The sequence below is a fragment of the Eucalyptus grandis genome, chromosome 4 (genome assembly GCF_016545825.1).
Source record: "Eucalyptus grandis isolate ANBG69807.140 chromosome 4, ASM1654582v1, whole genome shotgun sequence".
NCBI classification, from domain to species: Eukaryota; Viridiplantae; Streptophyta; class Magnoliopsida; order Myrtales; family Myrtaceae; genus Eucalyptus; species Eucalyptus grandis.
The window spans coordinates 27,407,695-27,424,335 of record NC_052615.1 but is presented as its reverse complement, the minus strand read 5'-3'; the positions used below and the strand labels follow the sequence as shown (position 1 = coordinate 27,424,335).

General features: G+C 38.8%; 1 protein-coding gene and 1 pseudogene across 1 annotated transcript; one reads left to right on the top strand and one right to left on the bottom strand.

The window, feature by feature from the left end:
• Nucleotides 1-8,949: 8,949 nt before the first annotated feature.
• On the top strand, nt 8,950-10,600 carry LOC120292598 (metal tolerance protein 1-like). The gene is made up of 3 exons (XM_039310866.1): nt 8,950-9,060; nt 9,160-9,441; nt 9,727-10,600. The coding sequence occupies exons 1-3, from the start codon at nt 8,950-8,952 to the stop codon at nt 10,309-10,311; spliced, it is 978 nt and encodes a 325-aa protein (XP_039166800.1). The 3' UTR covers nt 10,312-10,600.
• A 3,013-nt stretch (nt 10,601-13,613) lies between these two features.
• LOC104428347 lies at nt 13,614-16,355 on the bottom strand (annotated as a pseudogene).
• Nucleotides 16,356-16,641: the final 286 nt, after the last annotated feature.

Below are 16,641 nucleotides of genomic sequence, written 5' to 3'. Positions count from 1 at the left end.
GATGTGTTCCAGATGAAGAGAAGGCAAACATTCTACATCATTGTCATGATGGAGAGGCAGGTGGCCATTTTGGTGCCACAAAAACTGCAGCTAAGATTTTACAATTTGGATTTTATTGGCCTACACTTTATAAAGATGCATACTCCTATCTAGCTTCATGTGATAGGTGTCAAAGAACTAGAAATATTTCAAGAAAAATGAGATGCCTTTAAACAATATTATTGTGTGTGAATTATTTGATGTTTGGGGTATTGATTTCATGGGACCCTTTACACCTTCTTATGGAAATTTATATATTTTAGTGGCTGTGGAGTATGTGTCTAAGTGGGTAGAAGTTGTAGCATTGCCAACAAATAATGCTAAGGTTGTGGTGAAATTTTTGAAGAAAAATATTTTTACCCGATTCGGCACTCCTAAGGCAATCATAAGTGATAAGGGGGCAAATTTTTACAACAGGCAATTTGAAGCACTTTTGAGTAAATATGAAGTCACACATAAGGTTGCAACCCCTTATCATCCTCAGACTAGTGGTCAAGTAGAGATTTCAAATAGGGAAATCAAGAGAATTTTAGAAAAAAACAGTAAATGCCTCTAGGAAAGATTGGTCAATAAAACTTGATGATGCACTTTGGGCCTATAGGACAGCGTTCAAAACTCCAATTGGAATGTCTCCATTTAGGCTAGTATATGGAAAGGCTTGTCATTTACCAGTGGAATTAGAGCATAAAGCATATTGGGCATTGAAATTTCTGAATTTTGATATGCGATCTGCGGTGAAGAAAGATTATTGCAATTGAATGAATTGGAGGAATTTCGCAATGAGGCTTATGAAAATTCTAAGTTGTACAAGGAGCGTACAAAGAAATGGCATGACAAACACATATTCAGTAGAGAGTTTAAAATTGGTCAAAAAGTCTTACTTTATAACTCTCGTCTTAAACTTTTTCCAGGAAAGTTGCGATCTAGATGGTCTGGTCCTTTTATAGTTACACAAGTATTCCCATATGGAACAGTTGAAGTTGCGCATGACACTGAGGGCACATTCAAAGTGAACGATCAACGTTTGAAGCCCTACTTTGAAGGTGGTTACAACAAGCAGAAGAACACCATTGAACTTCATCCTCCAGAATAGCGACGTCTGAGATAGTTTGGCTGAAAACTATAAAACAAGCGCTTCTTGGGAGGCAACCAAAGCATTTTAATTATGTTTTTATTTATTTTTAAGTTTATTTTTGCAAAAAAAAAAAAAAAAAGATTAACTTTTCTCTGTTTTATCCAAGTTAATTTTTAGGGAGCACATTTCAAGAGTTTAATCATCAAGATCATCTATGGACTTATCCTACAACCAGGGAAGTTTTCTTCTTCCTATTCTATTTTTCGCATTGAGGACACTGCTTCATTCAAGTTTGGGGGGAAGACAAATTTTTGGATAATTTTTTATCATTATTGCTTTCCTGGTTGTGAATTTTTATGATTCTTAGGAAAATTTAAATTTTATTTAAACTTGCAATTGATGTGTGAGTTAATCTTAATTCTGATTATGTTGATCCACTTACTGAGCACTAAAAGTCCTTACTTTTTGAATTATGTGTAAATCTAGAGAACATTCATGTGAAATATGTGATTTTCCTAGATTTCACCCAAATCTTAGAATTTGTTTGATTTTCTCTTAAGGCGAAATCCTAAACTAAATCTAACGAGAAAATGATATAGGCAGTTTTGGATCGATTGAGCCTTTCAAGCCAACCCTGTTTATTTATCCCTAGTCACCCCGTTGAGCCTTAATTATTACCCAATTTTTCATTGGCACCCATATATGTTTAGCCTAGCCGTGATCAAATTATATCCTTATCCCATGCCGTATGAACACATTGATTTTCTTTTGGGATAAAAAAAAAATTATTTGAGCTTGATAGGAATTTGGGAGGAATGATGGAGTATTAAAAAAAAAAAAAAAAAAGGAAGTGATTGCTATGGTTGTTTGGGGTGTATTGTCAAAAAAATTTGCTTTTATGGTTCTCTATCCAACTTTCAATTGAGTGGGCCTTTTGGATACTCAATGGGTTGGAAATTTTCATGTTATATTAGGAGGGACTTTGGGAGAAACTCCACCATAAAGCAATTCAAAAAAAAAAAAAAAAAAAAAAAAACGAAAGAAAAAAAAAAAATGGTGATATATGGTGTCAGAAAAATTATCTTGAAGGGGTGAAATTGGACAGTGACATTGGCTCTAATTAGATCCTAGAAATTAACGTGTTGATGGGTGATTTGAGCTTAAAATTCCCATTATCTCACCTTTAGCCCAACCTTACATTACAACCCAAGAAAAGTCCTATTGATTTTTGGTTAGATGATTAGCTTACATTAGTGGAGAGAGGAATGAAAAGCAAACTTATGAGATTTGGTCATAATTATAGAGAATTTTTTAGACATTACATATCGATGTGAATTTACCTAGATTGCATTTGAATTGAAAAGATGAGGACTCACACACATACTTGGATGACATAGTTAGAATTTGTCTTAACTTATAAATCCATTTCAATGTTTGGATGAAATTTGTGTTTTTCTTTGAATTGTGAATTTGAGCAATTAAGGAAAGATGTCATGGAGAAGGTTGTTAGGTTGAGTATGTGTTATGTCTTACTTTTGCTCGAGGACTAGCAAAATGTTAAGTTTGGGGGTTTGATAACTCTATAAAAATAGAGTTATTTTACCTATTTTAGGCAGTAATTAATGCATTATCTATGAGAAAATATTTGGATTTCCTTCTGATTATTTGAATTTTCCTTGTTTATGCAGAATAATGAGATATGAAGAGGATAATGAAAAGAATGATAACTATCAGGAATTCAAATAAAAGCAGCAGTGGAAGATGGATATCAAATCAGGAAATTCTTGATTTTGTTCCCTAATGTTATCTGCAAGCATTGGGAGATAGATATTTTAGATTTCCTATAAATAGGAAGAGAGAGTAGCTAGGGTGAGAGTTAGATCCTTTTTTTTTTATATTCTTTTGAGAGTTTTTTAAGTATTTTGAAGAGAAGACAAAAGTGGTGACAGAATTCTTGTCCTTTAATTCAAGATGCTGGGTTTGATCTATATTTTTATTTCTTCTTCTACTATGTTCTAATTTTCTTTTGTTAGGCTACGATGTAGCCTAACCATGATGATATGAATTTCATGATTTTTATGTTTTACAATTGATTTTATTCATATGAGTTATATATTATTGCGTTTAATGCTTTTGAGTGACCGGCCACCACTTGAATGATCGATGTGCATGTTTGAGACTGAGAGGTGATAATATGCAATTGCTCATTATAATATATAACCATGAATTAAACGTGGATAGAAATATACCGCGTTATTTGTGTAGCTTTCGGTGATAAGGTGATCCAAAAGACTCATTGTAAACCGGGAATATTCATAGTTTTTAATGCACTAATGTTTATTTTAATTCACATAGAGATATAGTGGATTAATAAGCTGAGTAGGTTTGCTATACCTAGAGATATGATAGTAAATAGATTAGGAAATTCCGCTATCACATGTTTGCTATCGTTCTTGTACTCATAATAATATGAAATTCATATATAGTGATTATGGTGAAATCGGATGCTCTAACATATTTATCTGATTGATTTTACTGCATTTAGTCTTCAAAGTCTTCAAGTTTCGTTTTTAATTTATTCTTAATTATTTTTGATCTATTAGATAAATTTTAGAATTAATCTATTTTAGTATTTAATTAGTTTATTAATCATCGATCTTCGTGGGACGATACTTTATCTCATCATTATATTATTTGTTCGATACGTGCAGTTGCGTTTAGAATTTTATGAACATATACCGTAATGTCTATTGTTATCAATTACCTTTTCAATGGATCCAAAATAATTTCTGACCAAAAAAACAATTAGTACAGATATACCGTAATGTCTTCTGTTAAAGCACTTTAATACAGAATTTCTGGCCCCTGTGAATATTTCTATTGTTTGTCATCAAAAAGAGGAAAAAGCACTGAATTTTTGCAGGTGCGTGTCTTTATCTTATTTAGGCCAATGATGCGAGGAAGGATTTGTATGATAAAGAGAAAGAATTACAAGATGTTAAACAAGAGGTTTTGGGGCTAAAACAAGCGTTGAAAGATGCAAATGATCAATGTGTCCTTGTTGGATTATAATGTCTCAAGTTGCTGTTTTCTGTTTTGTTCTTTTTTTTTTTTTTTTTTTACTCTGTTTTCTGTTCTGTTTTCTGCTCTGTTTTCCTCTGTTTTTTTTATTAAAAAATAGCCAAGTTCAATTTAGTTATTTATTTAGTGTTTTTGTTATTTTCTAGGAAGTTAATAGCACGTTTGTGTGCAGTTATGTGTTGCACGTACGTGAGCAGTTTTTGCTTTGTTTAAGTTGTCCCGTACTTGACAGTTTCCTTTAGAAACAGACGTATGCAAGTTTGTGTTCTGTTTCTCTGCGCTTCTCTTCCTCATCACAAAAATATAGCTTCTGGTTTTCTATCTTCTTGTTTACTGTTTTGATCAGTAACAACGGTGGTATCGGAGCGTGTATGATCTTGAGGGACTGTGAAGTGAAGCAAGTATCGAAGTGTAAAGAAGTTAAAGGGTGATGGAGACAGGGTCGAGTGGTTTCTCTGCGATGGCTTCTCCAGTATTTACTGGAGAGAATTATCAAGCATGGGCTGTCAAGATGACGGCATTTTGGAGGGTCATGATTTGTGGGAAGCTGTGGAGGATGATTATGAGGTTGCTCCACTTCCAGACAATCCAACTTTGAATAAGATAAAGTACCATAAAGAGAGAATCACAAGGAAGGCCAAGGCAAAGTCATGCCTGTACGCTGCTATTTCACCCACTATCTTCACAAGGATCATGAGATGTGATTCTGCAAAGGCAATATGGGATTTCTTGAAGGATGAATACGAGGGAGATGAGAAGATAAGAGGCATGAAGGTGCTGAATCTCTTGAGGGAATTTGAGAGACAGCGGATGAAGGATTCAAAGTTAGTGAAGGAGTACTCTGATAGGTTGGTTGGGATAGCTGAAAAAATCAGAGTTTTAGGGACTGACTTGAAGGATGAAAGGCTTGTTCGAAGATTCTGTGTCTCTTCCGAGAGAAGTTCGAAGCCACCATAGCGTCTCTGGAAAATACAAGAGACTTATCTGATATAAAGCTTGCAGAATTGTTAAATGCTCTGCAGGCACAGGAGCACAGAAGACTGATGAGAAGAGAAGAGTTTGTAGAGGGTGCGCTACAAGCTAGAGTGAAGTCAAATGATGGAGGCAAAGGAAGAAATGGATTCAGTCCGAGAAAATGCTGGTGACTCCAAGTTTGTAGCAAAAGAAGGAAATTCTGGTGGGTCTAGCAAATGGAAGATGAACAAAAGCCTTGTCAATACTTTGTGGCGGAACTAATCATCAGTTTTTAGATGTTGGAGAAAGCCATGCTAGATGCGAAGATGTCACAAGTTGGGTCACATGGAAGCCATCTGCAAAGAAAAATTACCAAGCGGGAAAAGCCCACGTAGCGGTGAATGAAACGAGGAAGAGCACTTGTTTGTAGCTTCTTTTTCTGAATCTTTTGTTGGGAATGATGCATGGCTGGTGGATAGTGGCTGTACCAATCATATGACTAGCAATTGAAGCTATTTAGGAGTCTAGACAGGTTAGTTAGGTCCAGAGTCAGAATTGGCAATGGACAGTATATTGAAGTGCAAGGGAAGGGTACAGTGACTATTGAAGGAAATCAGGAGGTGAAGCTGATCAGTGATGTGCTCTTTGTGCCAAATATTGACCATAATCTGTTAAGTGTTGGTCAATTAGTTGAGAAGGGCTATAAAGTGAAGTTCGAAGGGAAGGAATGTCTTATTAATAATGCAGATAGCAAAGAAGTGCTAAGAATTCCAATGGAGGACAAGAGTTTCATGTTCAAGCCACAAGAGATGCAACAAATGGCTTTAAAGTGCAAAGAAGAAAATGCAGAGATATGGCATAAAAGACTTGGGCATGTTCACAGGAAGAGCATGTTGTTTATGCAGAAAAATAGCTTAGCAGATGACTTGCCAAGTTTGGAGGAGGAATTTCCACAGTGCAGAACTTGTCTTCTTGGCAAGCAAGCCAGATTTCATTTCAAAGGAGGAGGCTGGAGAGCATGTGAGAAGCTGCAATTGGTCCACACGGATCTATGCGGACCTATGTCTGAGTCTTCTCTCAATGGTAGCAGGTATTTCATTACCTTCACTGATGATATGACTAGGATGAGTTGGATTTATTTTCTGCGAGCCAAGTCTGAAGTTGCTGAAGTTTAAAGCCCTAGTTGAGAATCAGAGTGGGAAGAAAATTAAAATGCTCGGTCGATAATGGTTTGAGTATACCGCTCACAAGTTTAAGTTGAATTGTGAGCAAGCATGAATTGTGCAGCAGTTCAGCTCCCTATTCACCTCAACGAGAATGGGGTCGGTGAGAGGAAAAACAAGTATTATGGAGATGGCCAGATGTATGATGCATGAGAAGATGTTGCCTAAGAAGTTCGGGCTGAAGCGACTATCTTGCAGTGTTCTTGTTGAACAGATTGCCCACAAAGGCCTTAGAGAGGTCAACACCTTTTGAAGTACGGTATGGTGTTAAACCTTCTGTAAAAATTTGAAGGTTTTGGGTGTTTGTGTTACACTCATGTTCCCGAGGTCAAGAGGGACAAGCCGGATAAGAAGGCGAGTTGGGAATCTTCATTGGGTCTGATCTCCAATCAAAGGCTTACAGAATTTTTCACCTTATGACAGGGAAGGTGACTTTAAGCGAGATGTTGTTTTCTAGAGGAAGATGAGTGGAATTGGATGGAAGGAAGGAATGCGAAAAGCAGCGGTTCAAAAAACAACCCACAAACAGATGTAGAGGTTGATGAAGTTATAGATGGATTGGAAGACAAGTGTGGATGATTTACAGTGAGGGGCACAAGGTCACTTGCTGAAATCTATGAAAGAAGCAATGCGGCAATGCTCGAACCATCTAACTTTGTGGAAGCTAAGGAGGATCGAGGTGGATTGTAGCAATGCGGGAGGAGATTTCAATGATCCAAAAAACCACACATGGGAGCTTGTTGACGGACCATCGATAAGAATGTGATTGGGGTTAAGTGGGTGTTTAGAACAAAACTTAATCTGATGGTTCTGTTAATAAATACAAAGCTAGACTGGTGGTGAAAGGTTATGCACAAATATGGGGAGTAGACTATTCTGAAACATTTGCTCCCTTGCACGACTTGATATAATAAGGCTACCGTTAGCTATTGCGGCGAGAGAAGGGTGGCCTATATTTCAATTAGATGTCAAGTCTGCATTTCGAATGGAGAGCTTGATGAGGAAATTTTTGTTGAACAACCCGAAGGCTTTAGTATCAAAGGGCAAGAAGAGAGTGTATACGAGGTTGAAGAAAGCTCTATATAGACTGAAGCAGGCTCTAAGAGCTTGGTATGGGAAGATAGATCAATATTTGCAAGATTTTGGCTTTGTGAAAAGCTTAAGTGAGTTCACTCTTTATGTCAAGAAGGTAAATCACAGTGTTGTAATTCTGTCACTTTATGTAGATGATCTATTAGTGACAGGGAATGATATGGAATTGATAGAGAAGGTGAAGCAAGATCTATTTGCAATTTTTGAGATGTCGAGACTTGGGAAAGATGTCTTATTTTTTTGGGTTTGGAAGTCAAACGAGGCTTCATATGAGATCTTCATCTGTCGGAAAAAATACATGAAAGAAATTCTAAAGAAGTTTCGGATGGAAGATTGTCGAAGTGTAAGCACTCCTATGGTCATAAAGAGAAGCCGCATAAGAATGATGGAACGATGCAGTAGATGCTTCTATGTATAGAAGTCGATTGGGTGTCTCATGTATCTTACAACTAGACCAGATATTCTATTTGCATGAGTGTTTTATCCCGGGTTTATGAGTAGTCTTAGTCGGTTACATTTAATTGCAGCAAAAAGGGTCTTGAGATATCTCAAAAGAACATTGTTCTTTGGTGTGAAGTTTGAAAAATGTCGAAGTTTAATTTGCAAGGATTTTCGATAGTGAGTGGGCTGGTTCGAGTGGATGACATGAAAAGTACATCTGGGTATTGTTTCGGTCTTAGTTCTGCTTGTTTCTCTTGGTGTTCTAAAAAGCAAGAAATTGTAGCTCAGTCTGCATTGCAGGGCTGAGTTTATAGCAGCTCTTGCAGCTGCAAATCAAGCTTATGGCTGAAGAAGATAATGAAGGATACGTGGTTGAATTCTAGTGATTGCATTGAAATTAATGTGGATAACCAGGCTGCTTTAGCAATATCACGAAATCCAGTTTTCCATGGCAAAACCAAGCATTTCAAAGTCAAATTTTTCTTTCTGCGTGAGGTGCAACAAAGTGGCGAAGTTAAGTTGGTCTATTGCGAGATCGAAGATCAGCTTGCAGACATGTTCACAAAACCACTTCAAGCTGGAAGATTTGAAGTATTAAGAAAGAAAATTGGAGTATGCAGCAGCAACTGATCCAAGGAGGAGTTTGTTGGATTATAATGTCTCAAGTTGCTGTTTTCTGTTTTGTTTTTTTTTTTTTTTTACTCTGTTTTCTGTTCTGTTTTCTGCTCTGTTTTCCTCTGTTTTTTTTAAATTAAAAAACAGCCAAGTTCAATTTAGTTATTTATTTAGTGTTTTTGTTATTTTCTAGGAAGTTAATAGCACGTTTGTGTGCAGTTATGTGTTGCACGTACGTGAGCAGTTTTTGCTTTGTTTAAGTTGTCTTGTACTTGACAGTTTCCTTTAGAACAAACGTATGCAAGTTTGTGTTCTGTTTCTCTGCGCATCTCTTCCTCATCACAAAAATATAGCTTCTGGTTTTCTATCTTCTTGTTTACTGTTTTGATCAATAACAACAGTCCTCCTTTTCAATGAAGTTCAGAAGGCATGGAAGGTCTCCTATACTCTGCAGTCAGATTTGAAGGTGTGCAACTTCATAGTGGCATTTCTCCAAGTTTTGTGTGGAACTTGTATGATGATCAATTACTCCGGTTGATGGTTATGTCATTTGCACTTCTGATTAATGCTGGCTTCTCTGAGGAAAAATGTGTCCCAGATTTATTTGAGCAACCTCTTTGAACAAATGTCTTTCTTTAGGGAAATGCCATGGTCACGAACATGGTCATGGTCACGGTCAAGGCCATGATCACGATCACCGGCATAGTGGAGATGGTCATGACCATGGAAGCCATGACCATAATGACGAGGATCATGCTGGACATAACCCAAAACCCCAAGTCACAGCTAATGCACATCACCACCATCATGATAAAGAATTTCTGGAACATCATCATGAGCATGATCATCATCATGGCCATGAAACAGATCTTACAGAGCCATTGGTCAAGGCTTGCTGTGATATCAATAGCGAGAAAGAGAGTGGGCGAAACAGAAGAAGCAATGGAATATTAATGTACTGGGTGCTTATCTTCATGTGCTAGGCGATTCGATTCAGAGTGTTGGCGTGATGATTGGTGGAACGATCATATGGTATAAGCCCGAGTGGAAGATCATCGATTTGATATGAACCCTTATATTCTCAGTGATTGTGCTGGGCACTACAATAAGAATGCTTTGGAATATTTTGGAGGTTCTCATGGAGAGCACACCGAGGGAGATTGATGCCACAAGGCTGGCACAGGGTCTGTGCGAGATGGATGATGTCACCACCATCATGATAAAGAATTTCTGGAACATCATCATGAGCATGATCATCATCATGGCCATGAAACAGATCTTACAGAGCCATTGGTCAAGGCTTGCTGTGATATCAATAGCGAGAAAGAGAGTGGGCCGAAACAGAAGAAGCGATGGAATATTAATGTACTGGGTGCTTATCTTCATGTGCTAGGCGATTCGATTCAGAGTGTTGGCGTGATGATTGGTGGAACGATCATATGGTATAAGCCCGAGTGGAAGATCATCGATTTGATATGTACCCTTATATTCTCAGTGATTGTGCTGGGCACTACAATAAGAATGCTTTGGAATATTTTGGAGGTTCTCATGGAGAGCACACCGAGGGAGATTGATGCCACAAGGCTGGCACAGGGTCTGTGCGAGATGGATGATGTGACTGCAGTGCATGAGTTGCACATCTGGGCAATAACAGTCGGGAAAGTCTTGCTGGCTTGCCACGTTAAAATAAAGCATGAAGCCAATGCGGACATGGTGCTGAACAAGGTTGTTGACTTCATCAGAAGAGAATATAACATCAGCCATGTCACTATTCAGATAGAGCGTGAGTAGATGTTGAGCTAGTGAGATGACCCATCTGTAGTTAGGCATCGATGCACTGAATATATGTGGAGATCTTTGAAGGATCTGGTGATTCAACTTTTCTCGATCACAAAGATGATGAGCACCTACACTATGTTTCCTTGAGAAGCCAGCTGGATCAACACTGAGGTTAAATTTCATCTCTTAATTGTCCAGTTGACATTAAACCTTTCACCATGTATAAAATGCAGTGTGCACGGCCCTTGTTCGCAACTTTTGGACATGCTACCCATGCTTTTATATTGCCTGTGTTAATTGATCTCGAGTAGATGTTTAGCATATGCTGAATCAGGGCCGGGATGCGAATTGCGATTGCAGCCTGGACTCTTTTTCTCTCGCTAGGTAGAAAATATTTAACAACGGAGTGAGCATCCTAAATGGAATGGATCGTATTAGTCATTTTTCCTTTTGGGGTGCATATTCGACATTAGAGTCAAATGATTTTGGATCGCCACAGAATTTCTGCACACTAGCTCATACATTTCCACGCCTCATTTCGTTAGTATTCCTTCGGTTCCTCATTTCGCATTCATTCCTCCGGTAATTCCCTTTCCACCACATTCTCTTGAGCTAAGTATGCAGGAGCAATGGCAAAGGATCCATCCTGCGAAGGTGGCAAATGTCTCTCTCATGAGTTAAGACGGCAGTGTGAAACTTATTCTGTGATTCCTGAATGCCAATGCACCCCTTTGTGAGAGACTAGAGTAGCACGAAAGTCGTAATAGCCTTACTGTATACTTGGGAGATGCAGAAAGTTGTAATAGTCTTTACTTATGAAAATTTTCATCGCGGAAATACTGAAATTCCACCTACATTGCATCCTCATCATCTTTTGCCCTACCGCATTGCTCATGCTGAGAGGCGGTGTGAAATTTTTTAATGTAAGTCGATCATCGACGCCGGTCACTCCTCACTGGACCGACGGGTCCAATTCTCTCTTGTCCGAGACTCGGAGCTGGCCAGCTTGACATAGAAAGCCCATTTTTTTGGGGGCAGAAATCCAGAAGATACTCCCGAGCGTTCGTCAAAATTTGTCACATGAACAACTCGATGGTCATCCTCTTCGCCTTCAGGTCTTTTGTTTGCGTTGCCCAGTGAGCTCGAGTACCTCGGTTGTCTGGTACTCCAGAATTGTTGCCACGCAGGCAACGGTGGGGCTAACAGCTTTCGTTTCACATCTCATGGGTTGCCCCGACACTGCTGTTAGCGGAGATCCAATTAAGCATTAGGACAAGGGTCATTTGAAACAAATTGGGATGGAGATTGACCCTCAGCAATTAAGTGTCGATAATCTGTCCCTTTACTCTTAGGGACTGAACATCAGAAACTCGAATCTCACTATTTTCTAGAAGGCCCGAATCGATTTCTTCATCCTGTAGTGGTCCCAACTTATTAAATTTAGAAGAATTATGTGGGTAGTGGATGGGGAATGGGGGAGGGCACTTAATAGCTGAAAAAGTATAATTATCCACAGTGAAAAATTTAAACACAAGTGTGTTCGCATAGTTCTACACTTTGAAGAAAGATTAAAAAAAAAAATGTGCCTAAATCGCCTAATCACAATGTATATAAAAGCGCACGCCTGCATGCGTACGCCTTTGAAAATGAGGATCAAAACAGGCCGAAAGAGCGGAAGAAGAACGAGGGCACTTGACGGGCAAGACATGAGCTATCGACTCGAAAGCGATCGGAGCTCCGTAAAGATGGGAGCGTGGAGAGAAATGGTCCCTTCCTCGGCTGGATCTTTGGATGATTCAATTATGATGCTGTCGACATTGCAGCTCAGCGGGGACAAAAGTGCTAGGAACCCATGTGCCTTGCCTTTCTGACCGCAGAAGAGAATGTGGCCGACACTGTTCTTGAGGCCAATTATTTGAAAGCACCGATTGCATGAAAAGCTACTCTCGATTAAGACCACACGCACATGTTAAAGGGTTGACCTCAACCGGTTCATGGACTTTCAGAGAGTTACATGAACTTTTAGATAATTGAGTCTCTACACTTGTATCCTTAGATTATTATGAAAATTCTATATCTTTCTAACTTTTTGATATGTACAAACAAAATGCTCATGAGTCATGCACGTATGACAAGCAGAAAAAAGAAAAAGAAAAAGTCAAATTAGACTTTTTTTCTTGAAAATGAAAAAAAAAAGGGAGGGGCGGTTAGCTCACTTGCGACCTCCTTTGGGCTATTATAAGGGTCCTATACCTTGCACGGATTCTTCGGTTTCAGACCACTCGGTAAGCTCACTACATCCCACCAAAATTCTATATGTTGAGATGTATATCTATACAAAATACGCTGTAACTAGGTAGTATAATCCAAGTTATTCAGAAATTCGCTTACGGCAAGAATTGAACTTGCGATCTTGTGAAATACAAGGTATCTCGTTAATACTAGGCTTGCCATTTTGGTGATCAATGTACATTTATCTTGAAATACTTACCTGCCTCTTTTTTTTTACCTCCCTTCATTTGTCGGTTTTCTTGAAGATTGACTTACAGATACATGTAAACTTATGACTGGACGCTAAAATTGGACCAATAGATGCAGTTAAATGACAGCAAAATTGGTAGGTTTCTCGAGGTCAAGATCAGTCAAAAGAGAAGATCAATTTGTTCTTTTGGTTGGCCGAAGCAAAGAGTGCTGGTATGAAAATGGAATTTTAGCAATACTGAGAAATTTGAGATAGGACAGCAATGACATTAATCGAGACCAACGGCATTTCATTAACCAATCATCGTTACATATGTAGAGATGAATATTTTCGTTGAAGATATAAAATGTCTCCTTGCCATTTGATTTAATCAGTCAATATTCAATTACTTAATAATGGAAATCCATTTGTAAAAGAAAATAATATGAAAATACTTTCTGGACTTATGTTTCTCCATATATTTTGATGTCGTTGATGTAAATCAAGTAATAGAGGTTGCATGTCTATTAAATCGAGTTATTAAAGTAGGAAAAGAACTGAAAATTTCCAATTGCGTTGTGAATCAGAGGTTGTATATCCATGTTGTTTGATATCAATAAGATTTCTTTTTTTTGGGTCAATAAGAAATTTCCATTCATTATCAAAATAATACATGAAAGGGAACCTTAAAAGTCAAAGTAACATAGCAAGTTCATAGACTCTAAACAAACAAAAAAAACATAAATAGGCATTTCATTAGAGCATGATTATTAGAGATAATCACAGACTTGTCTTTCAATAACAGATTTGAGATTGCATCTAAACAAAAGGATTGATGGCCAATCACTGAATCTCACAGCACCACCAGTGACAAGCACATGCTTGGATCTTCATTTGTAATTACAACTTTGCCTTTCGGCGGTGTGCGCCTAAGTTTGGTGTTCTTAACACCATCACCATATGGGGACATCATAAACATGTTGGAAAAACTCAGATTTGACACCTGTGACACCCATGAGAGCGGGCTCTTAAGCCAATGAGAAGTGCCAAAACTCTAAATGAAAATGGGTTGATGATCATAGATTTGACATCTAAATTGCTATGAACACCATTAAAACGGAAGGCGGAGTATTTACTTATTAAAACTCCAAAATTTAGATTTAGATTGGAGAGAAAAGCTCCAGTTTTAAGATTGGAAGAGCAAAACTACAAGATCTAAATCTAAATCAAAATCAAAATCAAAGAGTAAGAAAAGAAACAAAAGAAAATAAAAGGAAAAGGAACTAGGAGAAGGGAGAGAGATTTAGGTCGAATCCTTCCCCATCGAAGTGAAAGAGATGAAGAAAGGTTTAGAGAAGGAGAGAGAGGAGGATGACCGGGGGGTTGTGGCGCGGAGGGTGTGATATATGGAACAACCTCATTTTTCTCCACATCAGCACTAAAACTGCAAGACCGAGGTTTAGAATAAATTCTAAGACGAGGGTATCTTGAACATGTCAAGCAACATTCGGTCCCGAGTCCTCTGTTCCAGAACTTGTGGTAATATTCTTCATAAGTGAAGCTCCTGTAAACCGCAGGATTGTCGTGGTCAATCAAGCCACGAGCGAGGTCAATTAGGGCTTACGGTGATGGGCAATAAAGGTTGGAATGGAGATTCTCTCCCCGTCTGATTCACCACCGCTTCGTGAAGTATGCTCTTGTACTTGTCATTGCTAATGACCTGAATCAGTAAAAAAATCATGTCCAGTTCAAGGCTCGTTGAAAAAACAAATGATGAACTTGTGCAAAAAAGATGGAATCAATCTTCATCGCCAGAACAATCATGCAATTTTTGTTTCTCTTACTAAGCTAAAAAAAAAAAGTCGCTCCTTCCTGTTTTTATGATATGTTGTACCAAATTCTCCTCATTAGCTTTAGAGTCTCATCCTGGACATGTTTCAAAAGAGTGTAGCCAAAGTACCTGCATTTGATCTCCTATGTTGACAATGAAGGTGTTGGGGATGGATCGACAGCAATCCATTTCCATCCCTAAGGACTTGTAACCCGGGCACGTCGTCCTGAAGTAGGATGGTGATTAAGTTCTGGTCGGTGTGGCCCGGCAACCCGTAGGTGAGCTCCGGCTGTGGGCACGGCGGATAGTAGTTCATAGCCATGTGCTGACCATGCTTGCCAAGTTCTTGCTTATGTATTCCCTTTCAAGCCCCAGGCTTTCTGATATGGCTTCCAACAGTTTGAGCGCCAATTCTCTTACTCTTGTGCAATACTCTCCCACCTCCTTCCTGCTAGTCAAGAAGATTGAACCGGCAATGCAGTTAAAGTGTGCCAGATCGGCGAAAAAATCGAGAACTTTTAGGCATGCTCTTTCTAACTTCCGCAACGTGGTAGTCATAATAAATCACTGGAAAGTACCACTTTCTTTTTCTTGAGTGGCTGACATTCCACGTGGATCAGTATTGTCTATTGGTGAAAAATAGGCTCTTCCCCTTATTTTCTTGGATCCTACATTTCTTCCGTTGAGAGATTCTTATCTTTCAATCTTTTTGTTTAGCTAATATCAGACTTTAGAAATTACAGTGATCAAGCTTTTAATTTTCCAAACTTCACTGGTGAAAGCTTGTGAAATCCTCATGATCAACAGGAATCTTCAATCGTTTGAATGTCACGAAAATCATGCGCGTCTATTTAGAAGGAAGCTCCACTTGATATGGAAAAATCTCGGGCTTGTAAAACAGCCATAAATCTTATGGATCAAATAAGATCAAGTCATAATTTGAATGGATGATCCAAATAGAAATTGCTTACGTGTGATGATAGTGATAATCAAATCCGTTATGGATTTTCTAAGGATACACAAATTCGTTCCGTAACCACTGAATCATTCTAATCAAAAAGATATATTAAAATAAAACATTAATTAATGTCGAATATTTGAGTCAAAGATAAATAAATCACATGATGAGAGTAAGCTTTGTTTATTACCTGAACGATGGAGGATTGGTTGGCCACTCATGCATGTATTCTTCAAGAGGGTAGCAATGGAGTCTCAAGAAGTCCCTCCAGTTAGACACCTTCTCGGTCTTGATATTAAAGCTAGTCGAAAGCCTGGTCGATTTGGACGGGTCATCAGAGTAATTCTTCAGCCTCTCGCTCTCCGGCAACCGGAAAAATTCCCCCGCTATGTTCATGATGGCCTGCACCACCTCTTCCGGTATCCCATGGTTCTTGATCTGCCAAAGAAAATAATGAGCAGAACAACATGAGACAGAGCAAAAACTCATTATGGGATGATCGCATCCATCAAGTTTTAACTGATATCCTTTTGCTTAATTAGCATTTTTTAGCTAACCCGCAGTGTAATATTCTTATGTCGTACCTGAAAGAAACCATCTTGTTGACATGCTTCACCAATCTGTCTGATAATATCATCACGGTTGGGACCAAAGAGGCCTTGGAGATCAATGAGTGGGATGGTGGAGGCATCTGAGGCCTCGACCTCAGTGAGGTTAGGGCGGTCAGCCTCGGGCCGGATGTAACTGTTGGGCACGCGGTTGATGCCGGGCACGCGGTCGATGAGCAAGAGCTTAGTGGCAGCCATAGCCATACTGCTCAGCGCTGCAAATGATATGTTTTTTTGCTGGACACAGAACTTGTGGGAGTCTGCATTTATAGAGAAAACATGACCCATTCCGGCAGATCCGTGTACTCCCCATCCAAAACGACTAGAAGGTTGATAGTGCAGGAGATGAGCCTGCGTAAGTGAAGATGTCACCAGCCCTATGTCAGCCAACGTGAAGATGAGCTCTCGATGCAGTTAGGCGTGGTTTGAAAGGGAAGCGAGAGAACTATTCGTCCGTTCTCATTCTCACCATTAATCATTGACC

Bases quoted from the DNA above. Each gene is read 5' to 3' on its own strand.
- LOC120292598 (XM_039310866.1), top strand. From the start codon at position 8,950: ATGGAAGGTCTCCTATACTCTGCAGTCAGATTTGAAGGTGTGCAACTT. The intron at 9,061-9,159 runs GTTATGTCATTT...GTCTTTCTTTAG, and splicing joins ATCAATTACTCCGGTTGATG to GGAAATGCCATGGTCACGAA. The intron at 9,442-9,726 runs GTGGGCGAAACA...GATGGATGATGT, and splicing joins TATCAATAGCGAGAAAGAGA to CACCACCATCATGATAAAGA.